The sequence below is a fragment of the Poecilia latipinna genome, unplaced genomic scaffold (genome assembly GCF_001443285.1).
Source record: "Poecilia latipinna isolate Pla-1442-1.1 unplaced genomic scaffold, P_latipinna-1.0 Scaffold2273, whole genome shotgun sequence".
Taxonomy (NCBI): Eukaryota; Metazoa; Chordata; class Actinopteri; order Cyprinodontiformes; family Poeciliidae; genus Poecilia; species Poecilia latipinna.
The window spans coordinates 45437-57491 of NW_015114889.1; the positions used below are offsets into that span (position 1 = coordinate 45437).

A 12055-nucleotide genomic window follows, 5' to 3' on the forward strand; every position below is an offset into this window, starting at 1 on the left:
TCATTTTGCTTCTCGGTAAAAAACTATCTACAAACGCGCATATGTTGTTTTGAAATAATCAATTCCCCCCCCCCCCCTGTCAACAAAACTTTTGTAAGATTTCTTTCTTGAAAAACTAAGACCGACCCCTGACCAGAAAAGGGAACAGTCATGTGGCCCTCGCAGGAAAAAGTTAGGGGACCCCTGCTATAAAGCATCATAACTGTGAGACCAACATGTTGTTCTGGTGTTTCTTTACTCAAATGAAGATGAAACCATGAAGCCGTCAGCAGAAAGCCAAAGTAAAAGCTCTCCTTAGGTTTAATTACTCTCTGCAAACCTAACTTTGGTTCAGGGGATGACGGACGTGATTCGTTTATAATCACACTGTAGAGGTTTGCGATGGATCCAAGCATTGTATTGGATAATCACAGCCAATTAATCAAAATTGTGCACCAATCTGGATGCATTATTGAACAAAACAGAATTTAAAAAAACATATGAAAATGTAAAACTATAAATACTTGATAACGATCAGAACCAAACTGTTCATTAGAACGGACCGGGCCGGACCACTGGCATCATTTAGCATGTAGCATGAAAAGCTGTAAACAGATTGGATGAAGAGGCTACCTGATCAGAGGGAGCTCTTCCTCCAGTGATGGACTAAAACTCCTTTTATTCTGTTGCCAGTTTACGTGTCCCTTGAATGATGGAACTGCCTCACCAGCTCTACTAATGAGCTAACATTGGAGTCGGGTGAAGCAGAGAGACATCTAAAGGTTGCAGGACAAGCGGCTCTTGAGGGCCGCTGGCCTGCACTGCTCTGGGACCATTCTGGATCAGTTCTGACCGTCGTGACTCCACCTTCCTTCACTCAGGTTCTGGGGCAAAGCAGCCAGCTTGAGCCAAAACACATCCTGTCAAAACTGAAACCCACTAAACTGCTGAAGGTTTGCTGCACTTCAGCAGGAGTCTACGGGAAACCTTACTGCAAAACATCAACAAGAGCATGAAGGCAAGAGCAACACAATCGGCTCCTAAAGTCATCCAGACTTACCCGAAGCTCTTACTATGGGTGATGTGGTAGTGCAGTGTTTTTCAACCTTTTTTGGGCCAAGGTACATTGTTTTCATTGAAAAAATCCCGAGTCACACCACCAACCAAAAATGTAGACAAAGATCCTCTGTAGCCTCCTATAGTATATACATTCTTATCAAAGTGTCTTGAATAGGAATCAAATAAACACAAAAAATTATTCTCATCATATTTTACATTTCTTATTTCAAATTGCACTTAACATGTCCACTTCAGAAATACACCTGAACAGGGCCACAACACTGTCATTGTCATGATCCCTGTTTCTGTGTATTTATTTTTAGGGTTTTCTGTGTTCAGTTTCCTTCCTGCAGTCTCTGCGTCGTCCCCATTGATGGCTTCCCAGGTGTGTCTCATTCCTTGATTTCCCTCCATGTGTATTTAAGTCCACCTGTTGTCTTTGTCTCTTGTCGGATCGCAGTCGTATGTCAGTTGTTGTGCGTTCGGCTCTCCAGTTGAACTGAGAAGTCCTGGTCTGCTTAGCTCTCGTTTTCAGTCTTCAGTATATCAGTTGCTACCGGTAACTAGCTGTGTGCTAACTCTCTGCCGTGCCGCCTGTATCGGACTGTGTGAGCTTCTTCATTAAATCCATCATCATCTTTATCACAACCTGGGTCTCTGCGTCTCTCCTCACCACCACCTCAACCCAGTCAACTTATGACTGTCATGTGTGAATGTAGTAACATTCAAGCATCACTAATTCTCTTGTTTTAATGTAAAATGCTCTGTACCTGCTGCCATCTAGTGGTAAGAAAATGACATGATTATGGCGCTAGTCAGTACTACAGCAAAGACACTCAAAGATGGCATCATTTGCAGATAATTAATTCGTTTTCAAAAAATCTTTTAAGACCAATTACCGTATTTTCCGGACTATGAGCGCACCATGCTATAAACCGTACCTTCACATTTTTTTAACCTCCCCCCCCTGGAAACTTACATATATCAGCCGCACCGGGCTGCAGGCTGCTGGTATCTCTGCTGCTCTCGGTTTCCCATAAGGACCCAGCAGAGGGCTGCGTCCTAATAACTACTGGATATATTATGGACGCAGTCTTTCGTCTCCAAATCCGGTTTTGTTCACGCCGAGTTTATGTGCAGCGGCTTTATTTCCCTCCTGTACTGTCAGATTGATACTCCTCAACTTAGAAGCTGCATCATATGAGTTTGAAAACATTCTCTGTCATTCCTGCTGCTAGCATGTGCTTGTTCTAAATGAAAATTAGCGCCTTCTTCTTTGATTTCCAATTTTGACTTCTAATGATTCACTTCCTGCTAAAGAGCCCCCTGGTGGTTGAAGAAAAATCCACAGAAAAGCCGCATGTTCAAAGTGTAGGAAAGAAGTAGCAGCTTATAGCCCGGAAAATACTGTAGGTGAAATTGGATAATTTCCACGGCACACCTGACGATCACTCACGGTACACTAGTGTGCCGCCGCACAGTGGTTGAAAAACACTGTGGTAGTGGATGGAATCAGCCGCTTCTGTGATACAAAGAGGAGGAAGGGAATCTGCTTCCCTTAGGTTTCTGATGTTGCAGCAAGAATCCTCTCTCAAAGGAATATTGAGGCTCTAATTGTATAGCTAATTATACTGCCAAACAAATGTCTGAAATTCATAAAAATGACTTTCGTCATCTTCTAAGCACAACTGGAAATCTAAAAATGAAGATGTTTATCAGTGGACACTAAAGACCATCGGATGTCTTTAACAAATGGCTTTAAAAGCTCATTCTGGCAGCCAATTGTTGGCAACCACAAGATCTTCTGGAAACGAAAGACAGTCTGCCTAAAGCAAACTGGAACAAAACTTCTCACTGCAAACTTACTGAAAATGATCAAATACAAAAATTCTTCGTCCAACCAAGGACAGTGTGAGATCACAGATCCAGAAGTACAAAGACCTCTGATCAGGAAAGAACCGTCTGAATGCCAAGGAACCCTCCAAATTTCGGGAGCTCACTGTTCCATAGCAGTGAGCTGGAGATGAAGTCGCCGGTTCTCCTCCTCCAGTTTCTCTCTCATCTCTCCAAGTCCTCAACACCTACAGAAGCCAAAGCAGCTCATCAGAACCGTCTTCCTCTGGACTGATGCATCTCAAGCACCTAAACTGAACTGCCATGTATCACTTCTCTACTGAGAACCCAAAAAGCAAAACTTCATCAGAACCCCCTCCACTCTGCATATCTGAACTCTGATATGATGTTTACACCAGTCTTCCTGCAGAATGCTTTGGCCCCCAGTTAATGCGACGCAGGAGAACAATTTGAGGTTTAAAAAAAGGATTTAACCCGCAAATTGATCCGCTGTCTGAAGCAAACTCACTGTGAAGAATCATAAACAAAAACATCAACGTCGCCTGTGCCTTGTTAACCAACCTTCCTTTGACTGAGCCACTGGACTCTAACGGCGCCTGCAGCTGACCTGAAACCTTCACTGAGAAAGTGGAAAACAATTAAATGTTTTCTGCCATGACGTCTTCCACGCTGCTGTTTGCTTGTTTCATTTTTGTTAAAATTCTAAAAATTGTTTTAGTGATGTCATCAGGGGTGAACCTCAGTGGGAACAACTAAACACCAAATCCAGAACCAACAATATGCAGAAAACAATGACTGAATTTCAACAAGTCAACCATGAAAACTAGAAGAAATGATAAATTACCGTCTCCTCTTCCAAACTTTCCTTCATGGATCTGATCTGAACAACAACCTGGTTAAATCAGAACCAGCATCACTGAAAACAGCTGCGTTCACCCGGTTTCCATGGCTATAGTGCTGAGACTGGCCTAGTCAAAGTGTTCAATGGCATCCACATAAACAGACTGGTTCTGGTTCTGTTGGACCTCAGTGTTGATCCTGAACGCTGCTGCTGGCATTCTGACTAAAACCAGGAAGTTAGAGCTCAGAGAATGCACTTTAAAACACTGCTGGTAGTTTAGAAATCACGGAGTGGCTCAAAGATCCACTCCGGTTCAGAACCATAGGACCAAGCCTTTTCTGCTGAAAACTTTATTTAGGATCCAAGATGGAGGCAAGGCACCGCTTCAGATGTCGGTCCTTTCACATTAGTGCGTTGTTCCTGTGAGGCCCCTGCTTGTTTGAGGTCAAAGGTCACCCTCCATCACGCTAAGCGCGCCTCCCCAGTGCTGTAAATGGAGCCTCTGAGGGGTCGTGACCTCCATGTAAGGCTCAGGAGGTGACGGAGGCGGGGGCAACGCCGGCGCTGCGGGTAATTACAGCCCAGCCTCCTCCACCGCTTTGACACTCTGAGGCAATTTATTGCCCCGCTTGGGCAACTTGGCCACCCATCTAATTGCAATATTAGCGTGTAATAACAGTGAAGCTGCGGCGATCCGTCAGCGCTGCGATCTGCTGCCTCGGCAGGATTTCAGCCATTAACGGCAAACGGGGAAACGAAGCGACTGAGAGGAGCATCGGCCCGCATTTATATTCACACACAGCGGCTGCAGCAGGGCCAGCAGTTAAACCTGAGGCAGCATGCAGGTGTTGCAGCCTGCAGATGGCGCTGCACCATGTTAGGTGATGGAGAGAAAATTGAAACTGGAGTTCAGAAACAGACAATGTTTGATTCACTCCAACCAGAGTCCGGCTTTACGGCAGCCGCATCATTTGCATGATGGGTCACTGAAAAGCGCCATGCTGCCCCTCCAACCCCCCACCCACCTACGCAGGGGGCAGAGGGGTGGGAAAGGGGGGCAACACTGCAATAAATCCCTGCATTTGTTAACGAGCTCTAAAACGCAACTAAACCAGTGGAGCAGTAAATCAGCCGAGAACCAAGAACCAACAAACACCAAGTGTTCACAGAGAGAGAGAGAGAGTGTGTGTGTGTGTGTGTGTGTGTGTGTCTGTCTTGGTTGTCGGTTCCTGTGCCAGAATCGCAGCGTTAAATGCAGAGAAACTGAAGGAACAAACAAGTTTGGACAGGAAACACTGAGACCAGGGCTGGTTCTGGTTCTGGTTCTGGTTGGATCGGGCCTGGCTGTAGGAAGCAGATCTTCAGCACTGTCTTCAGCTTCAGCTAGTCCATCCGAGGCAGGACAGAACCGGTCCAATCAGACCAGAACACCGACTTGTTATTTGTGCACCGGAACAGAACCGAAGGAAAGATCCAAACCAAACAAACCAGAACCTCCGATAAAAAATGGACTCAGAACCAGCAGAACACAGAAAAACAAATCAACAGCATTTCTAACCAAACACCAGAACCTCCAGAACCAGAACCAGCAGAACCAGAACCAGCAGTCCGCGGATATTTGAGTCCCCAGAATGTGCTTTTATTGTGAAAGGCTGTGTGAGCCGAGTCTGCGATGAAACATCGAGAGGCGACAGAAAAACACATCAGACACACCAGAGGTGAGAGGTCGCGTGTGTGTGTGTGTGTGTGTGTGTCTGTGTGTGTAGGTGTGTGTGTGTGTCTGTATGTGTAGGTGTGTGTGTCTGTGTGTGTAGGTGTGTGTGTGTGTGTCTGTGTCTGTGTGTCTGTGTGTGTAGGTGTGTGTGTGTAGGTGTGTGTCTGTGTGTGTAGGTGTGTGTGTGTGTCTGGCAGGTTGGGACTTGCAGCTCTCTGCTGGATGAAGCGTCTCACCTGGCCACAGACCAACACCCCCCCCCCAATGCGGCGACTCGGCCAACGCGTCCAAGGACGGAGGGAGGGTGAGTTCTGCTGCTCCTGACTGGGTTAAAGCGTCTGGGTTTGAACTGAGCAGGAGGCTCCTGGTTCTGGTTCTGGTTCTGGTTCAGAGTCAGCGGCTCATCAGAACCAGCAGCTGTTTCCCGGGTCTCCGGGCGATGAAGGAGAAGCGGCGGCGGCCTCGACTTGCCGCCGCTCTGATCGTGTTTTCGCCGCTTCCTGGTGTTGATGAAACGGTTCGCAGGAAGTGGGAGGTGAGAAACAAGCGAGGCGACAGGAAGCAGGAACGGAGCCGCCGCCGCGCCAGCTGCACCGTGCTTTAATTAGGCCGCGGCTCAGACTGATGCTACAGCAAGAGGCTCAGAAACACATGCTGTTCACGGACCGGAACCGGGCCCGGTACCGACCAACAGAACCAGAACCATGAGCCCAGATTACTGAGCAGTCTGAAGTGAACAGAGACAGAAAGCTGGACCCATCAGAGCAAGGTCATGTGAGGTCATGTGAGGTCATGTGAGGTCATGTGAGGTCAGGTGAGGTCATGTGAGGTCATGTGAGGTCAGGTGAGGTCATGTGAGGTCAGGTGTGTTCCTACCTGTCGATGATGACCGGGTCCGAAGGCGTTTCGTTCCGGTTCCCACAGCTCTTCTTGTCGCAGCACCGACTGTGGAAGGAACAGAACCGTTAGAACGGGCCAGACTCTTCAGAACCACCTGGAAGCAGATCGGTTCTGGTTCTGGTTCTGTCGACTCTTCCACCCAATCTGAACTCATGTCTGCAGCATCGTCTTCATCTCCTCAGGAGGTCAGAAGTCCAAACCGAACCGGCCCGACTCATTGTGGCAAAGTTCTGACAGCAGAACCCGACCTCTTCAAGCCTGCAGCTCCAGAACTGGGCCTGGAAGAGTCTGGTTCTGGTTCTTCCCCATGTCGGCAGAACCGACCAGTCAGAACCAGAACAAAACCCATTCAGGCGGTTCTGGAGGTTCTAGAGCCTGACCGGGTTGAGCCCAGAACCAACCCAGACGGGCCAAGCTCCTGGTTGGTTCTGACCCAAACACATTTCAGGAGTTTTAATAAATGACATTAGCATGGCTAGCGGTTAGCCGCTAACACCTCCTCATGTTGCTGCAGGCGTCCAGAACCAGAACCCTAAGGAGCGCTGGGTTTCTGTGTGGGCGCTGCAGAGCTGGGTGGAGCTCAGTCCCGCAGGACATTTGGACTTTTAAAGTGAAGATCAGAACCGGAACCGGAACCGGAGCGGGTTTTAAACTCATGATGCAAAAAAAGTTTCTGTTCCTAAAAATCCGGTTAAAATATTTAAGGATAATTTAATGACAATGAAACAAATGTAAAAAGAATCAAAACAGATTCTATTAAAATGATTTGTTTAAATATAAAATGAAAACATGAAAATAAAGTTTGCATGAACATCCATGAAGGCCTGACATCAGAAGATTTGGAGAAAATGTTACACGTTTAAATTGTAAAATTATCAAACTGACTTTATTAAAGTTTGTTTGCTTCATTAGCAAAGATGAAAAGTGAAAGAATCCGAACCGGATCAGTTTTGGCTCATTTTGATTCAACCTTTAATTTCTCTATGAGGATTATTCAAATGTTTGTGCAGCCCTGAGTTTCGCCTGCAGGCACAGTAAGTATCCAGTTAGACGGAGGAAACAGGCAGCATTACTGATCCTGGATCAGAAGAAATGCATTTAAAAGTTCAGATGTAAACGGATCTGCTTGAGTTTGTTCCCATAATCCTTCACGAGAAGCTGCCTGACAGTCAAAGCGCAGGGAAAATTACGAGCGGCTATTATGAATATTTTCACAGTAAAATGAAATGAAACGGATCCGGCTCAGACGATCCGAGTCGTTCCCGTTTCAGCCTCAGAGGAAACATTTCCGGATTTGTTCCGATGAATTTCCTGGAATTTATCCATCATTAATAACAAGACATGAAGTCAACATCAGATCTAATCTCCCGACAAGCTTCTTCTTCTCTTACGGCGCTGAGCAGCATTAGCATATCTTCCGGTAATTCTTAAAAATTAATCACGCTGCATCTGACCCGTGACGTCCAATTACACTCCAGCATCGGCCCCATGCTGTCCTGAATCAAATTGCCATTTGACAAACAAGCGTCAAATCGAGGCTTCGAATGCCAAATGAGACGCTTTATGAATCATTTATCACGCTGTTTGATCTCTAAGTAGAGAAAAATCAGAAAATCAGCGCAGTGTTTGTGTCTGGGCGGCTGCTGCCGTGCGACTGTTGCCACAATAATTTATTCCCCAGCTACGAGGAACCATTAGTGAAAGTTCCAGGAGACCAATTAGCATTGGAAACCCAGTGGTGCTGCTGTGGTGACAAGCTCCTCCAAACCGCCAAAGAAGTGTTATAAACAAACCGGACCCCAGGAGCCTCTGCTGGGGCCCCTCCGGGGACCGGGGCCCCTTTCCAAACACCAAAACAAACCTTGGCTGAGCGTCCAGTGTGCCGCCTTAATGACGCTTCCCCCGGCCCCGGGCGGCCGACACGGGCCGGCTAATGACTGAGGTGTGTGTGTGTGTGTGTGTGTGTGTGTGTGTTGGAGGTGAAATAAAACAAATTGCTGCTGCTGTTACTCTGCTGGCTGCAGCTGCTACACACAGAGCAACCCGGCAGCAGCGCTCAGCCACTTCAGACTCCCCAGAGAACATCCGGGTTGTGATGTCACATCCTGTGAAACCTGGGGCGCCCTGAGGCCGTGACGCTCTGATCACAGCGCCAGAATCCACCGAGCAGGATAGAACCCGAGCGGTTGTGGAAGAACCGGGCCTTGTTCTGCAGCAGAACCTCTCCGCTGGCTGGACCCTTTCCCTCCAAATCAAACGGCTTCATGTCTAAAAGTGGAAAAGCTGCAGGAACGATCATATTAGCGGACTCATGTAGAAATGATTTCCTTTTCTGCAGATGTTCTCAAATCTGCGCTGAATCTCAGTTAGCAGAACTTTCATGGTTCTGATCGATCCAACAGAATGCTTGGGATGACGAGGCCTTGAATTATTGATCAGCTGCATGAATTTCCTGGCATTTATATCAGATTTTCTTGCGCGCTCTTTGCTCCATCTGACAATAATTCCAATTAGGAGCATTAATGAATCATTAGAAGCGCATGAACCGGCTGGAGCTGCAGCACAGGATCGATGCAGCGACGGAGCCTCACACGATTAAAACTACGACTTCTCCCATCGCTGCAGGTCCGGTCCAGATGTTCTGCCAGCGGCCGGGACGTCCTCACCCAGCGGGTGAATCAGAATCAGATCAACTTTATTGTTCCAGGCGCGGCTGTCCGGTGGCCAACAGGTGCGGACCCGGCGAGCAGACGTTAAACATGGCGGTTAACGGTTTGAAGGCTGCTGACCAAAGCTACGAGCTCCGGGAGGAGAGAGAGGCTCCGTCACACAGCACGGACAGTTCAGAAACATTTCGGAAAAAGAAAAAAAAAGCCATATGTATAAACAGACTAAGGGTGGGTTCACACTGCAGCCTGAAGTGACCCAATTCTGATTTTTTGTCAAATCGGATTTCTTTCGCCGGGCCGTTCACACAGCCACACATATGCGACCTGTATGCGTTCTGCAGTCTGAACGGGCAAACGACCTGAAAGTGTCTGGAGCGGCTTGCTGTCACCCGGTGTGTAACATTTCCCTTGGTTACAAATCTCATCAGTACCAGTTATAACTTATTCTTAGCTCTGATGAAGACTGATGAGATGTTACCATATGTACCTATACAGACTAATTTAAGCGAGAAGTTCAATTTTAGTAATTACTAACAGCAAACTTAAACACTTTCTGCAATCATTTCCTATGTTGAACATTTCCACATTTTGGCTACGACTTCCCCAGATAGTATCTAGTGGAGATGTCTCTATTCATTTTAAGTATTTTAAATGCTAATAGTTGTTTTCTAACTGTTCTATTTCCCCCTTACTTTTAAGGTTTTCTATTTAAATTCACAGTTATTATTATTATTACAAACACCAAAAACTTGTTTATTATCAATTCCACGGGCCGCCATCATGTTATCTAACAGGTAGCTTACCATAGCTTCCCCCTCCTGCCCCCCTGCCAGCATGAAGCGCTGCCTCTTCATGAACATTTCCTTCTTACCGGGCTGCAGCAGATAATCGATCTGTTCCTGGTCGCGTCTCTCTCATCTTCCTCCGACAGGAACCAGGAGAGGGCAGGGGGGCCCAAAGAGGACTGAGGGATTTCGATGGATAAACCTTATGCCCATGGATAAAATCAACCAATGTTGTGGTTGATAAAATATCATATTTAATAAACTTTTTTTGTGAAATTATGAGCGCCTTGGTCGCCCTATATGTGCATCAGTCTGTACGTCAGACGGTTCGCCGCACAGGAGTTCAAACTGAACGCAGTTTTTCTGTTCAAGCTGCGACATTGCTCAAATTTACACGCCTCGTCATACTTTTACCCGCATTTGGCCAGTGGTGGGTGCTAAATTACACCCCTGCATAGCTAAGCTAACAGGGCTATTCAAGTTTTAGTTTTGTTTTAGTTTCATAAAAACAATGTGAACATTAAAACTCCATTTCTGGTAAAATGCGAGCGCTGCTGAGCCGTAGCACAGATTGCATCTGCTTTGACCTCAAAGGTTAAGGGGTTATTGATAATTGTTCCAAGATATTTATAACTTTGAACAATCTGAATAAAACCTGGAGCAAGGCGGATTCTTTCTAAAATCGATTAACATCGTTTGGTTTTAGAGACGTTAATGTCCAGAAACAACCGACCAAACCGGCCAATGAAACCCTTCACCAGAACTTGGTGCTGATGTTGATGGAAGCTGCAGCTCATCATCACCTGCAGGTGCCGCAGGGCGATGTCTCACCTGTAGACGCTCACCTGGCTACCAGTTCTTACCTGCACATGATCTCGTGGGTGAGGAGGACGCGGCACATCTCTGGGTTCTTGTCCTGACCTTCATACAGGATCGGCTGCAGAAACACAAGCGGGACACGCAGGTCACTTCTGACAGGAAGAACATTTCTCTAACACTGCTGTTTCATTCAAACCACTTTCATCTGGGAATAAACCAGTTTACTGGGACACAAAAGAGTCCTAACTCAACAGCTGTCCAGGCCAGATGTCCCATCTGGTCCTCAGGGGACAGAGTCCTGTCCTGCAGGGTTTAGATTTCCCCCCTGCAAAGCTCCATGATTGCATCACTTCCTCAACCTCAGAGTCTGTTCCCTTTAGGACTCGTCTCCGTAAACGTTTTGCTCTGGAGCCAAATGCTGCTTGGTGTTTTGCTCAGAGGCTGAAATCAAACCTACAACCTTCTGGTCACAAGATGACTGCTCTGCCCACAGAACCAGAACCACAATTCTTATCAGCTGATCAGGACGGACACCCCTACCCTCCCTCACCCTTCCCAGGGAGTCAGAGTTAAGATTGGGAACCTGTGTGTGTGAGTGAGTTCTCCTTCTCTGACCTCCCACTACCTCATCCACCGTTGGAAACAAACCTCATGCACACACACACGCATGTCCCTGGGGGATGATACATTTAGCATAACGACTAGTTGAGCGTTATTGATCCTGCTCTGTTGCTCTGGACCGGAGCGGACAGCATGCGGCCGCATCAGGAGTTGCTTTGGTGGAAACACCTTGACGCTCCTTAGCAGCTTCATCGTAATGTCTGCCGCTGGTGGCGCTGATAGTTAGCCTATCAGAAGCTATGCTAGTCTAAAATGGCATCTCAAGGCTAAACATGTAGCAGCTAAAGCTAATGTCAGCATTTACATTCCTCACTAAAAGAAAGGATGGACAAGATGTTCTAGAACATCTCACTGAGTTGGTGACCAATTCTGGACCTGGGAGGTTCTGATGGTTCATGTGAACCCGGACTCTGGGTCCAAGCAGCGCCGAGTGTCTTTAGAGAGTTTGGGTCATTGGGGTCATGTTTAGGTCTGTATTTCACATTTCTGCTTTATTTCATGGTAAGTGAAAACAATCTGAGTTTTCTGCCACTAAGGAGAAAATTTGAGGAATGTCGACCAATCAGGGGTCTTCTCCAGGAGGTGAAGGTGGGAGCAAAGTGTGTGTTTGTCACTGTGGGGTGTGTGTGTCAGGATTCTTGTCTCCAGCATGTCGTCACGGTACCCTATTAGTGATTATTGATCGGCTGGAGCAGCTCGGCTCATCGATCGGTGACATGCAGACAAAGCAGAGACGGCGGTGTTGGTGTGTGTTGATTTTGTTGGTGTGTGTGTTGGTTTTGTTGGTGTGTGTTGGTTTTGTTGGGGTGTGTGT

General features: G+C 46.9%; 1 protein-coding gene across 1 annotated transcript in view; it reads right to left on the bottom strand.

The window, feature by feature from the left end:
- The window catches only part of LOC106937098 (transcription factor COE3-like), a gene marked incomplete at its 3' end in the record, with an annotated part of 89985 nt that overhangs the window by 44800 nt on the left and 33130 nt on the right, over nt 1-12055 (bottom strand). Inside the window, exons 5-6 of the mRNA XM_015018443.1 lie at nt 10665-10738; nt 6324-6392 (exon numbers count right to left, since the gene is read on the bottom strand). Of these exons, the coding sequence (XP_014873929.1) occupies nt 6324-6392; nt 10665-10738 (143 nt within the window). The remainder of the gene's footprint in view (nt 1-6323; nt 6393-10664; nt 10739-12055) is intronic.